Source organism: Dasypus novemcinctus, chromosome 15 (genome assembly GCF_030445035.2).
Source record: "Dasypus novemcinctus isolate mDasNov1 chromosome 15, mDasNov1.1.hap2, whole genome shotgun sequence".
Taxonomy (NCBI): domain Eukaryota; kingdom Metazoa; phylum Chordata; class Mammalia; order Cingulata; family Dasypodidae; genus Dasypus; species Dasypus novemcinctus.
Window position 1 is genome coordinate 43698365 of NC_080687.1, and position 14476 is coordinate 43712840.

Sequence of the window (14476 nt, forward strand, 5' to 3'; positions counted from 1 at the left end):
GCCAGAGCTAGAAAAATTAATTCTATATGACACTGTCCTTTTATAATTGAGGCATACCACACCATTCTAGAAGAATTTTTACTGATAACTTATTCATTTGTGTAAATCTCACTTGACTTTGACTTATTATTACATTTTTTCTTTGTTGGTTGAAATACTGAATTTGGTAATGTTTGCATTTGACCACCATGTAAAAAAAAGGCTAACTTATTTTCTGAGCTTCCAAATCAAATACCATAAGGTGGGTTGGCTTACCTAAGGTGAATTTATTGCCTCATAATTTTGAGGCTACAAGTTCAAATTAAGGTGTCAGCAGAATGATGCTTTGTCCTTGAAAATTGGAATTTTGGGGTTGGCTGCATGCTATCCTTCAGTCCTTGGCTTTTCTGTCACATGGCAATGTACTTTCCTTTCTCTTTCAGATTCCCTTGACTTCTGGCTTCCATCTTATTCTGTTTTTCTCTCTATCTGAATTTAATTCTACTTATAAAGGACTCCAGTACTCCAAATGAAAGCCCAACCTTAGTCAGTTGGTGGCACCTTAAATAAAAATAACCTATTCAAAAGGTCCTATTTACAATGGGTTCACACCCAGAGAAAAAGGATTAAAATTAAGAACATGCTTTTTTTCTGTGGTACATAATTCAACCTCCCTTATAGGTTATATTGGGAAACCTAAAGTAAGCAATGAAAGATAATCATTAAACTTCAAATCACTGTCTCTAATTAAAAGCTTCATTCTGTCAAAATAATAAATTATGGGAGAACGAAGTTCATCTGCTGTTCAGTGCAGTTTCCTTTCTCTAGTTGTAGTTAAGTATAAACATACTTATTTGTAAGTAATGAAAATGAATTAGTAAATCTATTTATGTTTCCAAGTACACATCTTTGTATAGTTCTGTCCTCAGAGACCATAAATTGTTTAGTATTTTTAAGATCCCTTTTTTGGCTGTCCCTTTTATATCTTTATTTAATATTTTCCATGTGTAGCCTTTGAGCTATTTTATGATTTTTTCCTATAAGGAAGTTTATAAAGAAATTCATTCACTTTAATGCTTCCTTTATATTACAATATGATTTACACTACTTTAAAAAAAACTCTTTATTTGACTTTGGTGTTAGGGTGATGTTAGTTTTACAGAATGAGTGTGGCAGCACTCTTTCCTGTTCAATTTTTTGGAAGAGTTTGAGCAAGATTGGTATTACATCATCTTTTAAAGGTTGGTAGAATTCGCCTGTGAAGCCATGTGGTCCTGGGCTTTTCATTTTGGGAGTTCTTTGTTTTGTTTTTGTTTTCTTTCTGAGGTCCTGAGGGCTGGGGATTTAACCCAGGACCTCATATGTGGGAAGCAGGTGCTTAAACACTGAATCACATCACCTTCCCTGAGTTTGTTTGTTTGTTTTGTTTTTCAGAAGACACTGGAAACCAAACCTGGGACTCCCATGTGGAAGGCAGGCACTTAACTGCTTGAGCCACATCTGCTCCCTACACTTTTTTGGTTGTTTTAGGCCAGTAAAAAGAATTTATTGGGAAATGGGGGGAAAGAACAGAGTTTGCTGAGAAATGGAGAGAAGGATGGAAATACCCACCAAGATGTGGTGTGGGCTCCTCTAGGCAAAGATAGCAAGTTTTGTCTTGTGTTGTCACCTTTTAGCTATTAACTATTCCTTCCCTTGCTAAAGGGGAAGGGTCCTAGTAGCTATTGGCTGCCCCACCAATGGTGGGGACAAATGGTGATGCCAGTTTGGAATATTCAGGGCCTCTCCTCAGTCCAGAGAAAGAGTCCCAACTGGGACCTCAAAGTTAAGGTCAAGGTCTCGGTGGGGTCTCACACCCATGTTGTCTGCCAGCCATGTTATGGCTCATCTTCTTCTCATTTTCCTGTACTAATCTGCCTCAACTCTCCCCTCAGAGAGTTCATGCCCTTGTATTTAGAGGGAAACTGAAGGGCGATGGTCCTTGTTCTTTAGTTACTTCCTGCTGCCTGATAGGGTTTAAACCTCTCTGGCTATTCTATTGAGGGAAGATGGGTCCAGCATTCCGGACAGAACTGGATGAAATCCCTGCATGACTAATAAGGCATTGATTTTGTAAGAAATAAACTTATTAGAATTTTAGATACATGGTCCCACTAAAAAGATAAAGAGGACTGAGGTGAGCAGACCCAAAAAGGGACCAGCCATGACATACTGGATCACAGGAGTAAGCAAAGCCAGGTGCTTTCAGAGGTACATCCTACCAAAGCTGATGGGAAACAGCATTATGCTTTGAGTTCTTTTATACTGTTTGTTAACTCTAAGGAGCGAATGTGGTAGACCTGCTGGGTTTGGGTATAAACTGCCAACACCAGTTCCCACAGCAGTGGTAATCCTTAGGACAGCTAGGAAAGGTATAAAAGGAAACACAAAGACAATTGTCACAAAGACAATATAGGCAATCACAAGATGAGCATATGGCAAGCAAAATAAAGACAGTACTTAAGAGAGCCATTCTTTTGTCTAATAGGCATGTTCATTAACTACTTAGAAAATGAATTTACCAGGACTTTTACCATGTTCAATATCCCTCTACATATGATCTAGAATAAAAAAGATATCATCATAATCATCAGGCATATAGGTACAGTACTTAATACTAATCAATGCACAAGTTCCTCTTTGAGCTGCAATTAATTAATCTAAGCCCCAGGTTTGCAATACCATCCATGTTTTCTCTCCATGGGAGGAGGCCATAATGCCAACTGTGTTTGTTTAAGTTCCACTCACTACTCTGATAATCATTGCTCCACTTAGTATGCCCTTCACACAGCCAGCATGCTGCAGCTCTGCTAACCCTAGAGAGAAGTAAGGAAGGTATGCTCCAGTCTTTTACCAGCCTGGTGCACAGCGCCCTCAAACACTATGAAACAGAGCCAGTCTGGAGGCAGTGTCGACTGTACACCTGGCCATATCTGGCCATTGCCAGCTGCTGCAAGAGTCTGAAATAGCAACACACTCTCCATCTACTTGAGGAGCATGTTCAGAGATGTAGTATATACTTGTATTGTTTTGGGAGTCAGTGACCAACCTAGCCAATAACGCAAATGAAGAGCACCATGCAGGGTATTTGGGCCTGGCTTGAATACACAAGAGAGTTTGACAATACTGAACTCTATCTCTTAATCTTTATACACTTTCTAAACTCTTCCAATGCAATGTATAACATATCAAAATGAACTTAACTTTTTAGTACTTGCTTTTTACTTCTATGATGGTGTTAATTAAAAGTATTTTACTTTAGCAGTACAGGAAAAACAACTTTCTCAACTATTTTATGAAAACTGGAGATTTCCAATGAAATCAGGGATTATCTATCCTTACCACCACTTGCAAATGCAGATTGAGTTGGCCTCCAACAAGTTCTTCTGTTATGAAGTTACTTTTTTATATTAATGTCAACTTAGATTTCTAATTAATAATGACTTCACAGAATTAGCCATTTAAATGCTTCAGTTTATAGGATGCTTTCACAAACTTCCTTATAATTAACCACAACCACACAGACCAGATATTTTACCTTTAAGTAAGCTTATTCAGTTACAATTAGGAACCAATAAAATTGACTTTATCCATTTAAGAGATGGCAGACCTACATTTCTTCCTTTAACTTGATTTCATTAGAAATAAACTTGCAACTTTCATTGTCTTAAAGATTTAATATGTATAATGTTAATTTATTTAATTAGTATTCAACAAATCTAGGGAGATTATAACCAAGCTAAATAAAACTGAAACCATTACAGTTTATGCCATAATTGTTCTTTTTCCTTCCTTTGCAGGAGGCTTAAAACCTTTTTTCTTAACTAAAATTCTAAAACTGAATAATCTTAAAAGCATATTGACTTCTAGGTTCTTGAATATATTACAATTGTTTTATTTGTTTTAATTATGATTTAGAAAAGATCTTCATACATCAGGATGGTAATATCAAATTGATAAATGAAAATTCCTAAAAGAATTCTACTCAAACTGTTAAAAATTAAATATCCAGTTATATATGTGAATGAATATTCCTGGAGCCCAAATTAGGCTAAGCAGGATGGAAAGGTCATATAGAAATCTGGATATAGAAACTATTGGGAAAGGGAAAAAGATTTTCCTGAACTCTTTGACTTACCCAGCCCCCATGGCCTTCTCTTTTCAAGAACTCTGAGGGAGGGGTAGGTGTGACAGATTTAAACTCTATCTTCTAGACAAGGGAATGAGGAATCAGTTTGCCCTATAGTTCCCCAATTTAAACCTTTTACCAGCCTTAAAACAAGGGTGGTTAAAAATCTTATTACCAAATTTCAGTAAGTAATGGAAAAGTCCTTGAAACCTACACTACTTTTGATGTGTCACCTTATCAAATTGATGACTTTGAATATATCAAAGTGACTTCTACTTACTGAGCCAAACTTTCACTGTTACCTATCTCTCCAGGTAAAAACAGACTTGCCTTCTGAACTACAGAAATTAAAGTGTGTAAAATAAATACTGTTAAACTAAATGTCAATTCTAACTAAATGTATTGATTGTATTTCATCTGCTTAACTTACAGCAATTGAATTTGGTTACCATTGTAGATCTGTGAGACAATGTCACCTTTGGATTCCTCATTTTACTATTTTTATGACCTTAAAAGAAGCCATGAATAACTAGGTACAGCCAGTTAGGAGTTCAGAGGTGTGCAGAGACTTTAGCACAAAATAATGTTGCCCTACTGTTGCAGATTCAAAGAATTTTAGATCTGAAATAAGCTTTAGAAATGATTTTATCTGACCCCTGTTCTTTAATAATGTCTATACTTCAAATAGTTCTTCTTTTTCACACTTTTGTTCTGTATTTTAAAATAAGTTCTCAGAAGAAATACTAGCTGAAATGTCAATCCTTTGATAACTTTTTTTTCCAGTTTTGCATAACTATTTAAGTACTGCCTTTAAATAACCAGGTGATTATTACAGAACACAAGATCTGCAGCTTAACATCTTCATTCACTTTCAAATTTTTATTGAGGATATCTCTACATATTGACTGATGGTTCAAGCCCAGTAGGATGCAACAACAACAAAAGAGATTGTATAGTTTGGTTTTAGGGTCCAGGCAGGGTGTCTGAACCATATCAAAACTCCATATTCTTGAAGCCTAGTACCAATAATAGCGCTTTTACAGAGAATTTAGCCCTTAGAAATATTCTTATAATAAATATGTTTTAGAACTTTTGAAATTTTTCTAGCAAAAATGCAAATCTCATCTTCCTTCTTCTTTAACTAAATATATTTCTAAATATATATTTTCATAAACAATGAACATAAAAATAGTAATAAAGCAAGATATTTAGATATATATATAGGAAATTTAGTTCAAAATATTATTTCATAAAATAATCAGAAAACTGTAGGAAAAATGGGTAATTTTCCTTGGGTAGTGCCTTAATATATAGTCAAAGGGTATTTCTATTGAAGACAGTGCTAATAGTTGCTTATTTTAGGAAAAGGGTTAACTATTCATATATTGATTTCTTTAAAAAATTTTTTTTTAGTCAACTACCATACCACACACTCTTCTAGGCTAAGGAATTCAGCAGTGATAAAGATAGAGTGCCCTACTATGAGGGAGACACTAAGAATACAATTTTTACATAAAGTAATGTATTGATATAATTGCATAAGAAAACAACTAATGGACTTCCAGACCAATGAAATGATGTGACTATGCAGACTTCATACATAGCAAAAAAAATTCCCATAATAGCATTTTAATGGGGAAATAACAAATTGTGTTATATATTGATGTTAGTCCTTAAAATATGACTTTTGAGTTCCTGTCCTCATGATTTTTTTTCAAGAATTGAAAAGACAAGGAAAATTAAGTAATTGGATTCAGCTCTTTGAAGTGCACAGCAACTGTAACTCTTGAATATCCTTATTTGTTTAGCATATCAACATGTTATACCTATCACAGATAGGTGAGTGACTCAGTTTCCTCACTCTTGTAGTGTTAAAATAGCCAAATAAAACAGGATTACTTACTTTTTCTGAAACATCTCAGGCATATTCCAGTATCTTGAGCCCTTCTGCCTGGAATGCCCTACCCCCAGATAACTGCATGGTTTACTTCCTCATCTTGTTTAAGGCTTTGTTCAGATGTTATATTCTCAATATTTAAAAATATGCACACACACCGTTTAAAAATCTGCACACACACATCATATACCAACCACATCACCATTTTGTCTCCATACATTTATCACTTCTAATAGACTCTGTAACAATTTATTTCTATAATTTATTCCATCTGTCCCCTTTCTAGAAAGAATGATTTATGAGGACAGGAATCATTGTCTGTTTTATGACATGCAATGCCTTCAACATCTAGAACAGTGCCTGGCATATAACAGGCACCAATAAAGGTTATTGAATGAATTTTTGAACAAATGAAACTTCCACGAACATGAATGTGCTCTCATTGTCTTTTAAGCATACATTTTTCACTATACATAATATACTTAGCCCAAATAAATAAGATCCTTGACTAAAAGAGTTATGTATTATTTCTGTATTTTCTTTACTTACCAGATGCCTAACCTAAAGTTGGTGGTCAATAAGTGCTAGTAGAAGTAATTGATGATATATTTTTAAAATAACAAAAGAATGTTGGTTAGATTAGACTAAGGACTACATATATCAATGCAATTAGTAAAGTGGCTGTGTAATAAACATTATTTATTATAAGACCCCAACTTATGTTACCTTAATTTTAAGTAAAAATTATGAAATTAAACAAAAAAATTAAAAAACAAAATACAATTTGAAAGAAAACATTTTTTGTTCTGCCATGTAAAGTTTCCTCCACTTGACTTCTTTATAGGCTTTCCAGTGCTTTTCAGTGTTTTTGATGGCGAGCCTGATTTTCCTCAGCAGAATAGAATTTTTTAAACTTTGATGTTAAATTCTAAATTATTTTTTTATCTCTAGAATTGACAATATCTTAACAAGCCTTCTGTTGTAGCCCAATCACCATTTCATGGATATCGATTACAGAATGAGGCAAAACCAACAAAGTAAAATTTTATAATTTTAAATATGACAAACTTAAAGTGATTGCTATATAGACTGGTGAGTTGAACTGGAAGACCTTCTTATAAACTAATGAATCTTCCTTTTCTCCTTTATTAATGTATCAACTATTCTATTTCAGCCAGCCTTCTTTGATTGGATTTTTCTGAGGTGCCTTTTATTTTGCCTCTATGTTCTTCTTTCAATTGTTACTAATAAAACTCTTATGCTTTTGTCTTTCTCTTGTCAAGTTTATAGTCTTATTTCTCAGAAGAGAAAGTTAATTTGAGCTACACGCTGATGGCAACTTCAGCATTAACCCACCATAACAGTTAGACACAGATAATATCTTCAAGCACATTATGAATCTATTTTCACTTAAGTTTTGATAAACAACCACAGATTTTATCCACGAAGTAGCAAATTTATAACATTTGTTCACGGTTTTTTATTCTTTAGCAGCCAAGTACAAGGATATATATGAATGAATACTCCTTAAAAAAATGTGTGTTTCTGAGATGTCATCTCAGTTTTTAGTATACTATGAGACATGGAAAACTCTCAAGATTCTATTTATTTGATTAATTCCAATCTGTTATAGGTCTAAAATTTATATATGCCAATCAGCATCATGGTCAAAGAACACAATCTGCATATCAAAAATTAATTTCAATATAAGCACAATCATTTTTACATCTTCCTTCTCAAACACTCTAGGAACCACCTCCAGAATCATAACATTTCATCCTAAGAATGATGGTATTCTTCCTTTAACCTAGGGGCCTTTCCTGACCCTCATGCTTGGGACATCAGAGTTGTTGTGAAATCTCTATGCAATATTTTGTCCATGTGTGTCATTCTTCTAGGGAGAGGGTACATTAGCCTTTATATAATTCTAGAATTATTCTATTTCCCCTCACAATATTTATGTACTCTGCCACCTCTTCATAATTTAACATACCCACCCTGCACTACCCTCATTGCCACCCAACAAACCCTGTAACTCTTGTCAAGTTCCAGTGCTATATTTACTGCAGAATTTTTCTATTAAGAATTTAAGACATTTAAAACTGTGGTGACATTATATTTTAAGTAGGCTACTTTTGAGGCTAAAGTTTAGAGTGTTTAGCCCAACCCTACTTGTATACAGCCCCTATTTATTTTATTACACAAAACTTCATAGCACAGTGTATTTTAGGGAAACATATACCATCTATTTTTTCAATAAATGTTTTTTTTTAGATTTTATTTATTTTTAATTATTTCTCTCTACTTCCCCCGCAGACCCGGTTGTCTGTTCTCTGTGTCTATTTTGCTGCATCTTCTTTGTCCGCTTCTGTTGTCAGTGGCATGGGAATCTGTGTTTCTCTTTGTTGCATCATCTTGTGTCGGCTCTCCGTGTGTGCGGCACCATTCCTGGGCAGGCTGCACTTTCTTTCGCGCTGGGCAGCTCTCCTTCCGGGGTGCACTCCTACGCGGGGGACACCCCTGCATGGCACGGCACTCCTTGTGCGCATCAGCACTGCGCATGGGCCAGCTCCACATGGGTCAAGGAGGCCTGGGGTTTGAACCACGGACCTCCCTTGTGGTAGATGGACGCCTAACCACTGGGCCAAGTCCGCCGCCAACATATACCATCTTAATGAAGAAATAGGACAAAACTAGTACTTTCTCTAAGTAAATTATGCTACTATTTTAATTTTCCTTTTCAATTTATGTATAAAGGTAAAATTGAGACACTAAAAACATGTAGCAAATTTAAGATGCTTTCTTTCTGCAGATTCAGATAAATGTGGGTGCACATAGAGAAAGTGATACATTTTCAATCTTCTTGAGAGCCTAGTCTAGGGTACATTCATGTGTGAAACTCACCTTAACACTTAATTTTGGTAGGGTTTATGAAATGAATTATATAACTATTCTAAAGTAATTTGGATGCAACTAGCTAAATCTCTCCTAATAGTAAAAGATATGAAAAACTGATTATCTGTAACAAAAAATAAAGTGGGACTTTTCATGTTGGAAATTATGCTTCTGATCCCATCACAAATTTAAAAAAAAATTTGTTTCTCAAATTCTATAGAATCTATTTTCAGCTGAGTTTCCTGTAATATTTGTTCTAGTCAGGAGATGCTGAAGCATTGAAATTATTAATAACCTAGCTTCTGCATTCTTTTGCTTTGATTAGAGGGCTGAATTATATTAATAAACAACATACTGAATGCAATTTATAGCTAATAGAATTTCAAGAAAATATCAGGCTTTCCTTTGAAAATGAAAACAATTATTTCTTAAGAGGATATGATATATATTCATTAGTATTTAAACATAGTAGGGAATACATAATGATTTCCGAAAATGCCAGGTTTCCCCCCCACTCAAGGAATATTTACAATTATTTGCTTATATTAAATTATCTTTTTAAATATTTTCTTGAACTCTATATTACATTAAGAAAAAAATGTATATACTGTGTGGGCTCCCAAAATACCAGAGAGATCAATGAACTAATCATAAATAATTATAAGGTGAAAATAATTGATAGGATTTGACGTGGTACCAGAACTAATCTATGCATAAAATCTTATTTTATTCTCAAAAGGACCCTGCAATGTAGGGATTGTTTTATCCCTTTTCAGAGAAGAGAAAAGTGATACAGAAAGAGATTATGTAATATGCCCAATGCCACAGCTGGTCAGTGGTAGAGATAGATGTGAAACTCAGGCATTCAGACATTAGGACTTGTACTTTCATCCCCTACCTTATTGGCTATCAGCTTCTGTTTTATAAAATTAAGTTTTGTATTAAATAAAATTCAGAATAATTATAAAATTTTAAAGTATTCTCTTATAAATTAGATTTTGCTTCTTTAAAAGTTTATCAAATATAAGACACGATTTCCTCAAGAAACTAAGAAGAGTGTTAAATCTTTTGTTATTCAAATTCATCCAACAGGGAAGCAGATGTGGCTCAAGCAGATGAGTGCCTGCTTTCCACATGGGAGGGCCCAAATTCGGTCGCCGGTGCCTCTTAAAAGCAAAAACAGACAACAAGCAAACAAATGAAGGGACCAATTCAGAGAAGCAATGTGACTCAATGGTTGAAGACCAGCTTCCCACATACTAAGTCGTGGGTTCAATCCTCAGCCCCAGTACCTCAAAAGAGAAGAAAAAAAAATTCATCCCACATAAATATAATGCATCAGAAATCTCCATAGCCTTCTTGAAATTGATTGTGCATTTTTTGAGAACTAAATTTGGAAGTACTAGATATCAGAGATCACTTCTTCTGTCCCATTGGTAAAAAAAAAGAGAATCTCAGTTGTTTATGTAGAAGAGAATCCACAATGTATGTGATATTTCTCAAAACAGTCATAAGACTACTGATTACATAAATGCATAATATAAGCTCAAAAAGAAAGTTCTCTTTAAAAATATACCAAGGAGTTTCATAGATGAAGATTCTGTGTAAACGTATTTATAAAACACAGATAGATAATTACTCTAATCCCATGGGACACTAATGAATTCTGTTTCACTAAGGTTTGCTCAGGGCGGCCTTAGAAGAGGGAAAGAAATTAGAGAAGGTCCTCAGATACCTAGTGCCTAACAATATCAGGCTCTTAACAACATTATCCCATTTAAATCTATACTCCCTTCCTCTTTCTCAAGACAAAACAGGCTCAGAGAGTGTGAATAGCTTTTCCAATCCACTGGGCTAATAAACAGCAAAGTCAAGATTTAAAATCATGTCTCTCTAGTCTCTAAATAAAAGCTGTGTTTAGTTTAGTCCTTGAAAGAGGAAGAAAAAATAGATAACTTTCTGCATGATAGATTTTAAGGATCCAAAATGTTCTCCAGGTCTTCAAAATGTATGACAAATCTTTTTTCTTATATGCATTAGAAAGATCTGACACTTAGACACTAAATGGCATGCCTAGATTAATTATATAATCTGGACTTGGTCTCAGATTTCTTGTGCCCATTTTCCCACTTTTAGACACTTGATATCACAACATTGACATTTTGTTTTCTAGATATAATTGCTTATTCTTCATAAATATGAAACACTTGAAATCTTATGTGTCTTTATAGCTAATTTTGAATTGACTTATAAATTCTAGAAGTTCTGGATTAAGTCTGATTTTTCTAAAGGGATGAGAGAGGGCAAAAAACCCAGGAGGATTGCATAAGTTTAGATAAGCATGTTCATTGTTATTAGGACACCAAGCTGAATGGAAGTAGGGGTATGGGCTGAAATCCAGCTTAAACTAAGTCACCAAGTCAAACCATGGTGCTGCATCTACCTGAAGAGAGTGCCATTTCTAATTTACATAGAGGCACTATATGGGTTCACGTTGGCCCTAAAAGGACCCTAAAAATTAGGAAGACAAGTGGAGGAGGTGGTTGTACATAATTATTTTCAGAACCAATTTCTATCATAACTTAATTAAAGGACTGACTGTATAGCTAATGATGATGATGTTTATTAACGCAATGAATCAGTGCTAGGATCGGATGATTATACTGTGAGCACTGAGAAAATAAGAGAGGGGTGTAATTTTATTTCAGGAGATAAGATGTAGTGTAAACATCAGTAGCATGCTTTATTTCACTGTAAGGAACATGAGAAAGAACCCTTACTAACAGACTCAAAGTATTTTTTAAAATGGCTCTTTATGGAATGTGGGGGAAATAGAAAATTCTCATGTCCTTTGATTTTATGATTGTGTTTCAAAAAGTTCTTAAAGTCTTCTTGAAATAAAATACCATATCACTGTATATACCACATTTTTAAAACTCGTAATACCATCACTGAGACAGATTCTGGAGAGTCTCTGAAAATGACTTCTGGACACCAAACTATGAAGTCTTAATTTAATGGATATGTAACTGACCTACTGTATTTTAAAGGTGAATATCTTTGAAATTCCAACAATATCCATTTTTTGAGTACCAAGCACCATGCTAGGTAGTTTGCATATATATTGCCTATCTTCACAAAAAAGAATGCTCCAAAGTTATGTTTCTTTTTTATCAATAAGGAAGTCGAGGCTCAAAGATACTAAATCATTCATCTAATTTCAAGTAGCTTAATTATTGGCAGACTGCAGATTCATATGCATGCTGGTCCTGCTTTTAAGCCTGAGCCCTTTCCAAGACTCAGAATTAATCCTTATAAGAAAGTTTAATTTAGGGGAGAAAGTGGTAAGGAAAATTTTTAGCTAACCAAAATTTTGATGTAAGATATAAAAAAAAATCTATCTTGAACTAAATATGACAATTCATGCACTTTTCTACTGTTTCCTAAGTATAAATTTGTTAAGCCTTCATAATTTAAAATTATATAAAGCATTTGAAATTGTTAATCATGTAGCTGATAACCAAAAACTCCACATATATTATGACTAAACTTTGAGTTCTAAATTCTAATTAATTCTACAGGAATCATGGAGTGGCTGCCTACCTGTTCCAATAATTTCTTTCCATTGAGGTGAGCTTCCATCACAGCGTCGTTAACAAGCAAGTGGAAGTTCAGGAGCACATGTTCAACGTCGTATGTTCCATGCATGGCATCTGACAACTCCTCCAGGGATCGGATATACGCATGCCAGTGTGGATTAAGCTCTGCCACGTGTGCCAAGCAGCCTCTAACAACGTTGAGACAGTACCCCATACAAGGCTTACTGAGAGTCAGGCCCTGGCAGTGAGGGCAGTACTGCATCCTCAGGAGGGCTCTGTCACACTCTTTGGAGAACTGCAGATGGTCTGTTGTATTGATTACTTCAATGCCTAGATTGAGAGCCTGCAGAAATGTGCGGCTGGGCAACAGCGACCTCCCCATCTGCCCCATTACCCTTCTGGGAATATTACCGAATGGGTTAATGTCCTGGCGAGCCATTCGGATGCATTCCAAATATTCCAGGGAACTGTCAGTCAGAGCAGGATTAATGAGATGGTTGTAGACCAGAGGAAAAAGACTGTCAAAGAATCTGTTCACGAACTCTTCAGGATTAACATCTGCCCCAAATAAAAAGAGCCCTACCTCAGTGAAGAACCCCTGAACTGAAACAGCAGCCTCTAAGGCCATGTTCCTGTAGGTGTTGCAAAAAAGTATACTTGTATAATTTTCTGCTTGTCTGATGAGAGTTTCAAGGGTCTCTGTAACAAAAAGAGAGGTAAAGGATAAGGCTTAGTATTCACCTTAATACTATTCATTCTCTCTGTTCCAAACATTAAATAAGCCTGATTCAAACACTAAACCAAAGCTCTAAAATGGCAACTTTCAGCCTACAAAACCAACTTAGCTCTCTAGAGATAATGGCAGGCTAACAATGGCTACTACACACAAGTTTTATAGAGATGTATTTCCTAGAATCAAAGTCTTCTAAAAAGCATTATGGTTTTAAAACCAACTTATTTTGTTGGTTTTCCATTATCTTATTAATTTGTGACAATATAATATTTTTTTGCTTTCTACCTATATTGACATAGTCCAGTTAAATCTATAATGACATATTCCAGTTAATTGAATTACCTAAACATATGTTAGGTATGTATGTATGCATATATTTATGATCATAAACATTTCTTAAATCCAGTCATGAGAAAAACTGTAAAAAATTGTTCTATATACATTTGGCTCTTTAAAATTTAAGGATAAGCATACTTTTGTGGATTTATGGTTCTAATGGCTTCATAAAATTTTAATTTTACAACTTTAAACATTGATCAGAATCTGAACAATTCAGAAGCCAATCAATAGGATATTTCAAATATCTTGTATAAAAAGTTAGTAAAGTCAGAGGTTGAATTTACTAAAACATATTTTCTTTATTAACTCTGGATTTGCAAAATGATCACTCTCATCTCCAACCATATTTACTAAGTAGTTGTCAAATGAACAAAATATTTTGCTGTTCTGAAAAGCAATAATCTACATATAAAATCAGCATATAGAAATCCAATATATATTGGATACTGAATAATTAGCCATATCTAGCTAGTTAATTATTAAAAAGAAATTATATTGTTCCTTTCATTATAATTTTAATAGATTAAAAATTATTCTCACCCAAGCTATACAGATAATAACTTTATATTCAATTAAAAAATTGTGACATACCTTGAAAATAAACATTTGCCAAGCTTGCTTAAGGAAATTAAATAATAGAGTAAAAAAGAAGTACTCTTTTCATTGTTTTAAACTGATAATTTCAATAAGTTTTTCTTCCCAGTGCTATGAGATCCAGGCTATTGTAATGGTTAAGCTAATGTGAAAACTTGGCCAGGTTGGTGCCATTTGTTTGGTCAAGTAAACACGGTGCTAATTTAACACAAAGGCATTTCATGGACTTTAGTCATCAGTGATTTGATTGCATATATGGCTTGTTGTATTTA

At 34.4% G+C, this 14476-nt stretch overlaps 1 protein-coding gene across 4 annotated transcripts in view; it reads right to left on the minus strand.

Moving 5' to 3' along the window:
• Positions 1 to 14476, minus strand: part of GPC5 (glypican 5) — a 1751919-nt gene that overhangs the window by 1276463 nt on the left and 460980 nt on the right. For all 4 annotated transcript variants that reach the window (XR_009180619.2, XR_009180618.2, XM_071208238.1 and 1 more), the window contains exon 3: positions 12543 to 13237. Coding sequence is in view for 2 of the 4 variants with exons in the window: in XM_071208238.1 (XP_071064339.1) it covers positions 12543 to 13237 (695 nt within the window). In the remaining 2 variants the exon portion in view is untranslated. The remainder of the gene's footprint in view (positions 1 to 12542; positions 13238 to 14476) is intronic.